The sequence below is a fragment of the Chelonus insularis genome, unplaced genomic scaffold, assembly GCF_013357705.1.
Source record: "Chelonus insularis isolate UGA/USDA-ARS -01 unplaced genomic scaffold, ASM1335770v1 contig_42_pilon, whole genome shotgun sequence".
In the NCBI taxonomy this organism is placed as follows: Eukaryota; Metazoa; Arthropoda; class Insecta; order Hymenoptera; family Braconidae; genus Chelonus; species Chelonus insularis.
Window position 1 is genome coordinate 958,879 of NW_023276578.1, and position 12,197 is coordinate 971,075.

A 12,197-nucleotide genomic window follows, 5' to 3' on the forward strand; every position below is an offset into this window, starting at 1 on the left:
GCTGTAGAACTGGGACTTACACGGTGGGCCTCATCCGCTCATAATGCTGAGGAAGGAATAGCAGTGATGCTATTCAATATACGGATGAATGAAGAGCCATTCGATACAAATTAATATGTGTGATCACGTTTAACTTATGCACCGGACATTGGCTGCACAGGATGTTTATAAATATGAGTACTTAGAATAAGTCGATACCAAACGATAAATGGCAAGTTGATAGCTTTTGGTGACGCTTCTGTTGATGTGATAGGAATTAATAAGACTAGAAAAGTCTACTGGATAGTTGGCTGTGGATAGAAATGAATAAATAATATCATTAATGTATAAATAGCATTGCATTATCATAATTGAAGGAATATACAAGGCTAACATGTTGAATTTGGTCGGTAATTAATAAATTTCATACTGATGAAAAAAATTATTAGAACGACCGGCAGGCTAGAGGGGTCGACTAGTAGCGTTGATGAAAGTTAGCAGGCTGAGTTGGCTGGGCAGTTGAGTACACCATTCCAGGTGGCTGTTGATGAGTCATAGCATGACTTTGATGTTGGTGGAACTCAGGAGCGCCATGAGGGCCATTCAGTCTCACTCGTTTTGGATTTGGTCCATGATTATGCTCGCTGTTTCCCTGCTGTTGTTGATTGGGCTGCTGTAAATGTCATTAAAAAATGTTAATATTTTCATAAGAATACAATTGCAATGAACCTCTTAAAATGTAAGAAAAAAAACCCAGTGAATTTATATTTTTATTACCGTTTGCTGCTGATTCTGACGAGCTTTATTTTCAGTCTTTTCCTCAGTATCATCATCTGTTAAGAATTCTCTTTTTGGATATGGGATTGGACATCCAGCGAAAATACTGTAAAAATAAGAATTTCATTTCTTTTATTCTGTTTAATTTTTTCTGTAAAATTTCTTTGGCTCTATTCATATAAAAAAACATTCACGTACTCTTGTGTTGGCAGTGGTTCTTCTTGGAAGTAGGCGTCTTGCATAGAATGTTCTGATGTTATCCGTTTATTTGGATCCATCATGAGTAATTTTTGTAACTAGAATATTAATAAAATTAGCCAAATTAAATCATATTTAAAATGCTAATAGTTACATTAATATGTTAAAAACTTACTAAACTGAACGCTTTACTATCAGGTTTAATTTTATGTCGATCCATATATTTTGTTAATGAACAATTTGCATAACTGAAAATATTTTTAAAATAATATTAAGCTCTGTATGGTTTTAAATTTAATTAAATAATATTAATAATCTTACTTCGAGCGTTTAAAATCCTTTAGTAACGTTGGATGTTCCGGCATTTTTTTAATATCTTCCCAATCTTTTTCTAATGGGAATCCCATTACATTAAAAATACTAAAAAAAAAATCATTTACTGCATTTCAGATTTTACAACAAATATTTTTCTAAAATTCTAATAAATAAATGATAACCATACCGGTCTAATTGATCATGATGATAAGGATTACTAGTTTTAATGTCTTCTTGTCTACAATGAAAGATTGGTTCGGAAGTTAGCAACTCAGCAAATATACATCCAATAGCCCAAATATCTTAAATAACAGTTTTAATTATTTTTATGCTTTCACTTTGATCGTTAAAATTGTAAAAATCAGTAATTACCAATAGCCTTTGTATAATGCCTCGCTCCCAACAATAACTCTGGTGCTCGATACCAAAAAGTAACTACAACTGGATCGAGGTCAGCTAGTGGTTTTAAAGGTGCATTGAATAACCGTGCAAAACCCATATCCGCTATTTTTACACGACCTCTCTCATTTCCTTCACCCATAACTAAAATATTAGCTGGTTTCTAGGAATGTTGAACCAATTAATTTATTTTTAAGGTATTTATATTAAATCATTATGATTTTGATCATTAATACTGATGATTATAAAAATAAACATTTAAATTAAGGCTTACCAAGTCTCTATGAAGAACCCAGTTGGAATGTAAATAATGAATACCATTTAATATTTGATATAATAAAGATTTAACCATGCCTTTTGGCACCATTACTGGCTTCTTGTTAGCTTTTGCAGCTCTATGAAATTTAATTATATGCTAGAAAAAATTTAAATATCATGAAACTTTTTTATATTAAATTATAAAAGAAAGTTTACAGATAAAATATAGATCTCTGTACTAAAGTTATATATACAGATTTGATGATCTTTGTTACTTATCTGAGTAAAACAGTTAAACTTAATTAAGCAATTCATACCCATAAATCATGTTCAGCAAAGTCAAATAATAGAGAAACTTTTCGGTCATTGTGAGAAAGAAATACCCTGATGAGTGTAATAACATTGATATGCTTAAGTTCCCTGAGTAACTGCAATAGAATAAAGTGTCAAATTTTGGTTGTAATTATTCCTTTTAATTTTTATTAAAACATATGATGGGTGTAACTTACTGCTATTTCTCTACATGCTGACATAGACAAACCAGTGCCTTCTATTTGTTTAAGACCAAAATCCTTAGTGTCTGGCCTCGATTTGAATTCACTATCTGAAACTCTATTAAAATTAACGATAGAAAAATAACAACTATAAAGTAAAAAAACTTTGACAGAAGTAGAACAAAACTAACCCCTCTTTTCGCCGAGCTTTATAGACGTGACCATAAGTTCCTCGTCCAACTTTACAGCCTTCAAATTCAAACAAATCTTCCACTTTAGTTCTATCTTTTTGTGTTTTCATCTTAAATTCGTAATCCATCATAATTTGATTTAATTTTAATAATAAATATATCAACTTTTCTTCGAATTCTTCATGAACATTATTAATTGACAAGAACTAGAGTCTTCAGCTGCCACCTAGTGTTGTGGACTGTTGAAAGGACGCGATCTTACTTGAAATTTGACAGTGTTTAAACTTGTAGGAATCAGCATAGATATGCAATAAAAGTTATTTATTAAAGCCTTTTCAATTAACTGTTTGCTACTCAATATAATTACATTGCCATTTTTCTAATATAATAAAGTAAAACAAAACAATTATAGTATCGATTATTTGAAATTTATATATCCCGGGGTTCAAAAATAGACAACAGCGCCGCGTATAGGATAAGTGACCGATCGAATTTCATTGTTGTTTATTACATGCATACAAAAGACACCATCTAATCATGTTGCAAAACTAAAACAATCAAATTTAAATTCTGCAATACCGTCATTAAGATCAATGTTTAGAAGTGAGAGCATTTGAATTTTTTTATTCAAAAACAATGAGTAAGACGAAGACAAGAATTTGTTGTATGTATAAATCTCGGTAGGTAACATTAAAGTTATTAAAATCCAGCATATACATATACATATTTACATGTATTTGGATGTGTATAATAAAAGTAACGGGTTAAACGTATTGCAACAAGACAACGGGGTATGAATAAAACGGTAGTGTATAATACATTTTAGCACGGACACAAATTATTTATATATCTGTTATCGTAATTACGATAAGTTGAGTTGTAATAAATAATTAGGCAGCTTAATCTCCAGCAAATAATAAACCTCTTAAAAATTAAATTATTGAATAATTTATTCAAAGTGTCTATTATCTTCTCATATATCATTTATCAAAGACAGATGGTACATGAAATCACATATGTATGTTAAAATATATATAATTCAACAACGAATGGCGAAAGTGGGGGATAAATTGTTCCGCCATATTTAGCAACTTGTGACTTTTCCCAGAGAACCTCTAGAGAACAAGTTCGAACCAACAATTGTACAATAAACAAACTACTCCAGTTTTAATATTTATTTATTCATATTATTTTGTATACATTTATATACATCCAATGGTGCAGCGATGCCCTGATCTACGTTACATTACACGTTAGCTGATGTACAAGATTTACAGTGTGCCATTGGATCTCTTTACTCATTGCAGCATCACCTTACACTTTGACATTAATCAAAAATGGTTAGTAGACATTTTATCTTTAACAACACTAATAAAAATAGTATTTTATTCAATATTATCATTTTTATTCTTTTACATTTCGCACATATTACTTATCCTTCTTATCAATTAACCTTATCAATTCACTGAACAGAGTTTCTTCGGATTTGGCCAGTCTGCTGGACTGGAAATAATTTTGAATGGAGCAGATACTAGAAAAACAGCTGAAATTAAGTCAGAAGATGGCAAAAAAGAACGTCATTTACTTTATTACGATGGGGAAACAGTATCAGGAAAGGTAAGGTTTCTTTTCTCTAGTGTATTAGTTTTGAAATTTTTTTACGTAAACTTTTCTAATTATTGTTTTAAATCCAATTTAGGTCATAGTTAGTCTTAGAAAAGCAGGCAAATTGGAGCATCAGGGTGTTAAAGTAGAATTTATTGGACAAATTGAGCTTTACTATGATAGAGGAAATCATCATGAATTTACAAGTTTAGTTAAAGAATTAGCAAGACCAGGAGAATTAACTCATAACACAGAATATACATTTGAATTTGCTAATGTGGAGAAACCCTTTGAAAGTTATACTGGTTCTAATGTACGTCTAAGATATTTTCTTCGAGTAACAATTGTGAGAAGATTGAGTGATTTGGTTAAAGAATTGGAGCTTGTGGTTCATACACTTAGCTCTTATCCAGATATGAATAATCCTATAAAAATGGAAGTAGGAATTGAAGATTGTTTACACATTGAATTTGAATATAATAAGAGCAAGTGAGTATAAATATTGGTATCAATTGTTTCATAACAATCTTTTGATTGAATGATTTAATAATAATAATGAATTATAACTTGTGATGATGTTACAGATATCATTTAAAAGATGTTATTGTTGGAAAAATTTACTTTTTACTAGTCAGAATAAAAATAAAACATATGGAAATTGCAATAATAAAAAGAGAAACTACAGGTTCTGGTAATACATAATCTAATTCATCTTTCATATTCAAATTTATTTAGAAATTCTTTATATTTCCTCTCATAAAATCATCATAACGTATTTTGCTTCCTTTTTTTATACAACGCTAATAAATCTATAGAATATTTTTTTCCCTATCAAAAATATTAATATGAACAATAATTTTTGTAGGTCCTCATACGTTTACGGAGAACGAAACAATAGCGAAGTATGAAATAATGGATGGGGCGCCTGTCAAAGGAGAATCAATCCCTATTAGGGTTTTCTTAGCTGGCTACGATCTTACTCCAACCATGCGGGACATTAACAAAAAATTTAGTGTTAGGTATTACTTGAATCTCGTTCTAATGGATGAGGAAGATCGTCGTTACTTCAAACAACAGGTAAAAATACAAAGAATATTCCGAGATAAAGTTAAATAGCATGAAATTAAATGCTCATGTAACTTTTTTTAGGAAATTACCCTGTGGAGAAAGGGTGATAAAAGTAGAAAATCACAAACAGCTTCACCCCACCTGCCGTCTCACCTTGTATCATCTGAAACAGGATTTCCGCAGGGTGCGGCGGTCAATGGACCACCATTGATGCCACCAACCAATTCAGAAGAGCAAACTGGCAATAAAGATATCTCGGCACCAATCGAAGGCATGACCCGAGAAGAAGGTGACGGTGAAGGAGATAAAGAAGTAAATCCTGAAAATCAATGAACATATTCTAGGCTTTTGACAATTATCTATCTCTCTTTTTATATAAAAAATATATACATATTATATATTTTTTTTGATTGAATCAACGGCAACTGCTACAATGGAAATATTGAAGATATCAACGTTACGAGAGATTACAACATAATATTATTGAAGATGAATTTTGTAAATATAGTGGACATGATGGACAGTAACTCATAATCATCGATACAATAGTTATTAAAGTGTGCACTTTACTCAATCATAAATCTATAAGCGAATATTCAGAAAAATAGAAATGATAATGAAAAATATTATTAAAAAAAAATCATGAAATGCACTTTTACAATTTTTCAATGTACATAGATGTATATATGCAGTAATTACCCGGATTCAAAGTGTCCTTGGTGATGAATTAGTATTTAAGATTACTCAAGAGTCTAATCAAGTCTATGTATTTTAAATTTACTATAAGTATGGAAAGGGTCACTTTGTAATTCGGATGATTACAGTGTACATGGTGTCTATTTTTTACAGTTGTGAATAACTTGTGCTCTTGGTATAAAAAGGTAGCACTTTTTTTTAGTCATTTGGATGCAACATTTATCATTAAATTACAAAATCATTTAGTCAAATTAAAAATGAATTTTATTATTTTTTCAACTATCATTACTTTTTTTATTCATGAATTTTAATTTAATCATGACAATAATTGAAATTTATTATTTCAAAGAAATATGTAGTGTTTTCATGTCAATGAACGTGAGGCAAATAAGTCAAAATAATCAATTTTGTAGAAAAAATAAAGATAAGTGGTTCTATCAAATGTAAGACAGAGTAAAAACGTATATAAATTATTCATATAATTATTGAGAATATGCAAATAATTATAAATTCATTATACTTGTTAAAAATATAATTTTTATTTTCAATTTTTGAAGTTAGTATGTGTAAAATATACTGAATCCAAATTTTTAACTTTTTCTATTCATTACTTTTGATACGCTTTTATCAAATCAAAGTCTTTGCATGTTCACCTTTAGACTTCGCTACCATTTCTCTTGCGCAGCAATCTTGACTGTTCACGCGCCACAGTTTTGGTTTAGTTTCGTTTCGGTTGTTTTTGTAACCAATTCGTTAATAAATATTGCACGATATCTTAACTAATTTAGTATTATAATTATAATGGCGTGGGTTTTAGATTGATTTCTGTTTAAAATTTTACGTCAGAAAAATAAAAATAATTAGAAAATTGTACTTTATTCTTTAAAGAAAGTTTTAATAATGAGTCCACCAGAAAATAAGGTTAGTTTTAAATGTCAACCATTGTAAAACTGTTATTTTACATAAAATGTTCAAATGAAATTTTTTTTTCAGCCTCAAGGCACAGTCCAAGAATACAGTATTCGTGTTCCTAAGTATGATCATACTTTCAATATATATAACTGTTTTATATTTAATATTGTATTCTTAACTAATAAGCAAGTCCTTTGTCGTTGGCGAAAAACATTAATTGTAATGAGAACTGTGTGGTGGTCTTTTATCAAAAATGAAATTTTAGCATTCAATTATACATAAATTAAGAATATTTAGTTCTCCAGAAGGTTAACATCCGAGCAAATATTCGTTCATTCAAATGCCTTAGTATGCTTCACATTTAGTATATTTAATTTTAAAATAACTTGATACTTATTTTTTCCTATGTAGAAATTCGAAGAAAAGACATAATGTTATGCGATTTAATGCAACTTTACAAGTTGATTTCGCAAAATGGACCCAAGTTAAAATGGAGCGTGAAAATAATGCTAGAGATTTTAGAGGAATGGATGAAGAAATGCCCAAATTTGGAGCTGGATCAGAGTTTGGTCGAGATGCTCGAGAAGAGGCAAGAAGGAAGAAGTATGGAATAACAAGTCGAAAGTATAAACCAGACGATCAACCATGGATATTGAAAGCTGGTGGAAGGAATGGAAAAAAATTTAAAGGAATCAGAGAAGGAGGAGTTGGTGCAAATGCATCATACTATGTGTTTACTCATGCTACTGATGGAGCTATTGATGCATTTCCACTCCACGAATGGTATAATTTTCAACCTATTCAAAGATATAAACCATTAAGTGCTGAAGAAGCTGAGCAAGAATTCAGTCGTCGAAATAGAGTTATGAATTATTTTTCTCTGATGGTAAGAAAACGTTTGAAAAATGATGAAGAAGGTGGTGAAGATGAAGCTGAGTTGAGTGAAGGTGCTAAAGGAAAGAAATCTACAAAAGACAAGGATTTCAAAATATCAGAAATGGATGAATGGATGGATAGCGCAGATGATGATAATGATTCTGAATCTGGTAGCGATAAAGAGAAAAAGAAGAGTAAAGAAAACTCTGATGATGAGGCAGATTCAGCTAAAAACAAAAAGAAAGGTAAGCTTACAGTATTTTTATACTTTTCCACACCTATTCGCTGGAATTAGTTATCAAAATAATTATTGTGTTTTTAATGGCAGGCGAAGCAGGAAAAAAGAAAAAGAAGCGTGCATCTGATGATGAAGCTTTCGAAGAAAGTGATGATGGTGATGAGGAAGGTAGAGAATGTGAATATATATCAGACTCGTCAGAATCAGAGTCTGAATTTGATCAATACAAACAAGTGAAATCAGTAGCAGAAGAAGATGGTTTGAGAAAGTTATTAACTTCTGACGAAGAAGATGAAGACGAACAAAATGAAAAGAAAGAAGGTGAAGATGATGATGATGACGATGATGAAAATAAAGATAAAGATGACAAAGAGAAAGGAGGCAAGGATCAAGATAAAAAGAAAGATAAAAAGAAAAAGAAAAAACAACCAAAGAAAAAAGAAGTCAAAAAGTCTAATGGCAAAGAATCATCTAGTGATTTATCAAGTGATTCAGATTCTGACTCTGATGCACCAAAGGATAAAGATACTAAAGAAATGAAAAAATCTAATAGTGCACACAATTCAAGATCACCAACTCCAAATACCGGAGAGTCTGCAAAGAGAAAACAAACTAGTTCACCAGATATTTCACAAGCAAAGAAACTTAAACTGGACAACTTTAATTTAGCACCATCTACCTCTTATATACCAGGATCTAGGTAATTATATGAAGATTTTTATTTTCGTTGTTTAGTTTATATAAATAAACAATTCAATTAAATATAAATATTTAATTTCAGTGAATCGGGCATAACTGAAGAAGCAGTTCGGCGATATTTGATGCGCAAACCAATGACAACCACCGAGTTATTGCAGAAATTCAAATCTAAAAAGACTGGCCTCACTTCTGAGCAATTAGTGAATGTGATGACTCAAATTCTCAAAAAAATTAATCCTACTAAACAAACAATTAAAAATAAAATGTATCTTTCTATTAAAGCTCAACCTCATTAATGAGCCACTATATTCATAATCATGTTAAAAGTTAAGCTGATACTAATTGTATTATTTAAATAAACATACTATTTAAATATAAAAATAATTATTGTGTTCAATATTACCTTACTATGATAAATCACTCTGCTTGTAAGTTTTATAAAAATAGTGAAGGGGGCAAAGATAAATTCTTATTGGAATCAGCTGTATTCAATATTCTTTAAATAAGACGGATATTTATCAGCTGATTGGAATTTAAATAGTTTTATGTACCGTCTTTATATATTATTTTATTACTGTGATTTTGTGTTACTTTTATTTCTAACCAAAAAATTTAATTCAAACTATAATTATGTTAGATAGTTTAGAAATTATTTTATGTAAAAGCGTGAGTGATAATAATGAAAGTCAAGAAGAATATATTCAATATTTACAATCTGCTGGATATAGTTGTTATGTTCTACCAACCTTATGTTTTGAATTTGTCAATCTAGAAGATTTACAGAACCGCTTATCAAAGCCTTATTTATATTCGGGTAAAGAAATTATCACCTGCCAATACTTTTCCATAGTTATTCTGAAATTGAATTTTCATCATACTGATTTTCAATTTGTTTTAGGTCTTATTTTAACTAGTGCAAGATCTGTCGAAGCTATTAAAAATGCTACTAAACAAAATATCCCTGACACATGGAAAAAATTACCTGCTTACTGTGTTGGACCAACAACGGAATCTTTAGCAAGAAGCAATTTAAAATTAGAAGCTTGTGAAGGTTCACATTGCGGCAACTCAAAAAATCTTGCAGAATATATTATTAAACAACCAGATGAAAAAACTGATAAGCCTTTATTATATCCTTGCAGTGTTATTGCAAGAGATACTTTAGATAAAATTTTAATTAGTAATAATATAAAACTAGAAAAAATTATTGTATATAAAACTCTACCATCACAAACTCTGAGAAGTGATTTAAAACGACTCATTAAGCCTATGAATCAAATATTTGTGTTTTTTAGTCCATCGACTGTGGAATATTTATTAAATGCAGCTAAAGAAAGTTCTATTTCATTAACAAGTATAAAATCGGTAGCTATTGGACCAGTAACAGGAGAAGCATTGACTGAAGCAGGACTTACAGTTTTTGCTATTGCTGAAAAACCAGAACCTTGTGCGTTACTAGAAGCTGTAAAAAAAGTTGAAATAAAAATGAATGACTGAAATCTTTTATTTAAAAATTTTATTTTTCAAGTTTCACTTAAAAATATTATGATAATTAAAAGTCTTTAATATTAATATCTTTCACGCATATAATCTCCACGTTTGTTCTCTCGACAATTTTAATTGCCCAAGAGCTTTGACTTAACTTTCTAACACACTCGAAAATATCTTTATTAATGCATAAAAAAATAACAAGCCTTTTTTATATTGAAAAGTTTTTCAAAAAATTATAGAATTAAAAAAATTTATCCACCTTAGTATCTATTTCTATTTACTACATTTCCAAGTGTACAAGATAATTCTGCTCCAAAAATCGTTGATTGGTTTGCATAGTAAGGCTGTGGTGGATTTCCACCATTGTATTTCATTTGAACAGCTGTCTCATAGTCAGGTGCTGGTCTATAAGACGGTAGTAATGCTCGTAAATTATTTAAATCAGTTGTGGAAACTGAAACAGGTGGATAAGGTGTTGTTGAGAGATCGTTATAACTAGTCCATCGCATATGGTCATCAGCAGTACGATTATCAATGTTGACTGACGTTGTTTGCTCACTAGAGTCATTTGTATCACTATCAAAATACCCTGTTACTCGATCAGGTGGTCTTGATTCTTGATGTTGCATGTAAAATGTATGTTGAGCTATACATAATCGCCACATATATTTAGCACTCCGAGATTCACGGAATATGAACTGTTTTGCGTCGTCATGCTCCGATTGACATTCAATTCTAAAAGTCTTCTTATGGTTTATCACATTGCTAATATCTTTCCAACGATAAAATTGTGTTGTTTGAGTTGATGGATATCCTACCATAATACCATTTATTGAAATTCCGAGAACAACTTGATTATTTGCGTCATCCTAAAATACTCAACTATGTTAGTAAGCTTATTTTAATTTGGTATATATGTTTCTTGTTCATAAAATCGTTTAGTTACCTTAGCAGTAAATGATTCATGACCGTATCCTTCTAACTGAACAACAATTGATATATACAGCTCTTCTGCCACAGCCTGAGTTACTCCAGAAAGACTCTTATATTGACGAATTGCAGAGTGTAAAAGATTATCTTTGCTACATTCTTCTGAATCTATTAAATCCTAAAAAATAAACATATTAAATTAATTACAATTTTAAATAATAGTTTAAGAACGAAAAAAAAAACTTAAGGAATAATTACTTTAGGAAAAAAGGCATATTGTTGAAGGCACTCGGGAGTATGCCGAATTGGATCATAATTTCCAAGTTCTGCTTGCATGGAATAACTAGTTAACAATGCAGCTTGTCGAGAATTACACTGTATTCTTCCTTCAAGAAGATCATTCTTTAATTGAAGATAATAATGATATCGTGTCATCTCATCTTGTATTAATTGAAAATCAGTAATATAATACATTATTCTCAAATAAATATTGAAACTTTTAGCCTCTTTTTCCAATTGTTTTTTGAGTGGTTTATCCATATCCACCCATCTTGCTGTTGGTTCTCCATGCCTGCAGATATATTTAAGACCAAAAAACTCTGGTTGCCCTAAACCCAATCTTTGTGTAATATTTTCTAAACATTCTTGACCAAGACTGTCAACTCCTAGTGTACACTCTATTGAAGTTTGATCAAGCAATTCTACACAAATGACATATTGATTCTTGGAAACAACATTATATTGGCGACTTTTTTTCAAATAAAATTTAAAGGGCATCCTGAAATATTATCAATCTGTTATTAAAATATAAAATGTCGGAAAATATTTTTAATTTATCAAGTTAATTTGTATATTATACTTACTTTCTATTCTATTAATAAAATTAATTTTAATAAATAAAATTAATACATGTTTGTTTTCAGTATCAATTTGAATCAATAACTACTAAAAAAAGTATCACATATTTTAGAGTAATGATTCAATCACGTGTAAATAAATAATTAAATGTCAAATTATTGAGTAATTTGTCTATAAAATTCTTGACGCGTTTTAACTGTTTACAACAGACGT

At 30.0% G+C, this 12,197-nt stretch overlaps 5 protein-coding genes across 6 annotated transcripts; 3 read left to right on the forward strand and 2 right to left on the reverse strand.

Annotated features, from left to right (window-relative positions):
• Nucleotides 1-319: 319 nt before the first annotated feature.
• Cdk8 (cyclin-dependent kinase 8) lies at nt 320-2,742 on the reverse strand. Its single transcript, XM_035088008.1, has 11 exons — nt 2,612-2,742; nt 2,436-2,538; nt 2,244-2,354; nt 1,943-2,083; nt 1,642-1,831; nt 1,457-1,571; nt 1,276-1,374; nt 1,130-1,202; nt 955-1,052; nt 757-862; nt 320-652 (listed from the first exon to the last, which is right to left on the reverse strand). The coding sequence occupies exons 1-11, from the start codon at nt 2,740-2,742 to the stop codon at nt 455-457; spliced, it is 1,365 nt and encodes a 454-aa protein (XP_034943899.1). The 3' UTR covers nt 320-454.
• A 599-nt stretch (nt 2,743-3,341) lies between these two features.
• Vps26 (vacuolar protein sorting 26) lies at nt 3,342-6,480 on the forward strand. 2 transcript variants are annotated; one of them, XM_035088012.1, is made up of 6 exons: nt 3,342-3,951; nt 4,085-4,228; nt 4,311-4,705; nt 4,801-4,901; nt 5,082-5,293; nt 5,366-6,480. In XM_035088012.1, the coding sequence occupies exons 1-6, from the start codon at nt 3,949-3,951 to the stop codon at nt 5,615-5,617; spliced, it is 1,107 nt and encodes a 368-aa protein (XP_034943903.1). In that variant the 5' UTR covers nt 3,342-3,948; the 3' UTR covers nt 5,618-6,480. The 2 variants fall into 2 exon arrangements, with proteins under 2 accessions (XP_034943903.1, XP_034943902.1); XM_035088011.1 differs by having other exon boundaries at nt 3,343-3,951; nt 4,801-4,907.
• A 106-nt stretch (nt 6,481-6,586) lies between these two features.
• TfIIFalpha (transcription factor IIFalpha) lies at nt 6,587-9,055 on the forward strand. The gene is made up of 5 exons (XM_035088010.1): nt 6,587-6,901; nt 6,974-7,014; nt 7,304-8,013; nt 8,097-8,706; nt 8,788-9,055. Exons 1-5 carry the CDS (start codon nt 6,881-6,883, stop codon nt 8,999-9,001), a joined length of 1,596 nt encoding a protein of 531 aa, XP_034943901.1. The 5' UTR covers nt 6,587-6,880; the 3' UTR covers nt 9,002-9,055.
• A 237-nt stretch (nt 9,056-9,292) lies between these two features.
• On the forward strand, nt 9,293-10,204 carry LOC118069760 (Uroporphyrinogen III synthase 1). The gene is made up of 2 exons (XM_035088075.1): nt 9,293-9,519; nt 9,604-10,204. Exons 1-2 carry the CDS (start codon nt 9,336-9,338, stop codon nt 10,200-10,202), a joined length of 783 nt encoding a protein of 260 aa, XP_034943966.1. The 5' UTR covers nt 9,293-9,335; the 3' UTR covers nt 10,203-10,204.
• On the reverse strand, nt 10,205-12,175 carry LOC118069759 (protein tyrosine phosphatase non-receptor pez). The gene is made up of 4 exons (XM_035088074.1): nt 11,990-12,175; nt 11,385-11,904; nt 11,143-11,304; nt 10,205-11,065 (listed from the first exon to the last, which is right to left on the reverse strand). The coding sequence occupies exons 2-4, from the start codon at nt 11,901-11,903 to the stop codon at nt 10,457-10,459; spliced, it is 1,290 nt and encodes a 429-aa protein (XP_034943965.1). The 5' UTR covers nt 11,904; nt 11,990-12,175; the 3' UTR covers nt 10,205-10,456.
• Between the last annotated feature and the right edge of the window lie 22 nt (nt 12,176-12,197).

Bases quoted from the DNA above. Each gene is read 5' to 3' on its own strand.
- Cdk8 (XM_035088008.1), bottom strand. From the start codon at position 2,742: ATGATGGATTACGAATTTAAGATGAAAACACAAAAAGATAGAACTAAA. The intron at 2,355-2,435 runs GTAAGTTACACC...ATTCTATTGCAG, and splicing joins CAGCATGTAGAGAAATAGCA to TTACTCAGGGAACTTAAGCA. The intron at 863-954 runs GTACGTGAATGT...TTATTTTTACAG, and splicing joins GAACCACTGCCAACACAAGA to TATTTTCGCTGGATGTCCAA.
- Vps26 (XM_035088011.1), top strand. The intron at 4,229-4,310 runs GTAAGGTTTCTT...AATCCAATTTAG, and splicing joins GGGAAACAGTATCAGGAAAG to GTCATAGTTAGTCTTAGAAA. The intron at 5,294-5,365 runs GTAAAAATACAA...AACTTTTTTTAG, and splicing joins GTCGTTACTTCAAACAACAG to GAAATTACCCTGTGGAGAAA.
- TfIIFalpha (XM_035088010.1), top strand. From the start codon at position 6,881: ATGAGTCCACCAGAAAATAAG. The intron at 6,902-6,973 runs GTTAGTTTTAAA...TTTTTTTTTCAG, and splicing joins TGAGTCCACCAGAAAATAAG to CCTCAAGGCACAGTCCAAGA. The intron at 7,015-7,303 runs GTATGATCATAC...TTTCCTATGTAG, and splicing joins TACAGTATTCGTGTTCCTAA to AAATTCGAAGAAAAGACATA.
- LOC118069760 (XM_035088075.1), top strand. From the start codon at position 9,336: ATGTTAGATAGTTTAGAAATTATTTTATGTAAAAGCGTGAGTGATAAT. The intron at 9,520-9,603 runs GTAAAGAAATTA...AATTTGTTTTAG, and splicing joins AAAGCCTTATTTATATTCGG to GTCTTATTTTAACTAGTGCA.
- LOC118069759 (XM_035088074.1), bottom strand. From the start codon at position 11,903: ATGCCCTTTAAATTTTATTTGAAAAAAAGTCGCCAATATAATGTTGTT. The intron at 11,305-11,384 runs GTAATTATTCCT...TTTATTTTTTAG, and splicing joins AATATGCCTTTTTTCCTAAA to GATTTAATAGATTCAGAAGA. The intron at 11,066-11,142 runs GTAACTAAACGA...TGAGTATTTTAG, and splicing joins ATGAATCATTTACTGCTAAG to GATGACGCAAATAATCAAGT.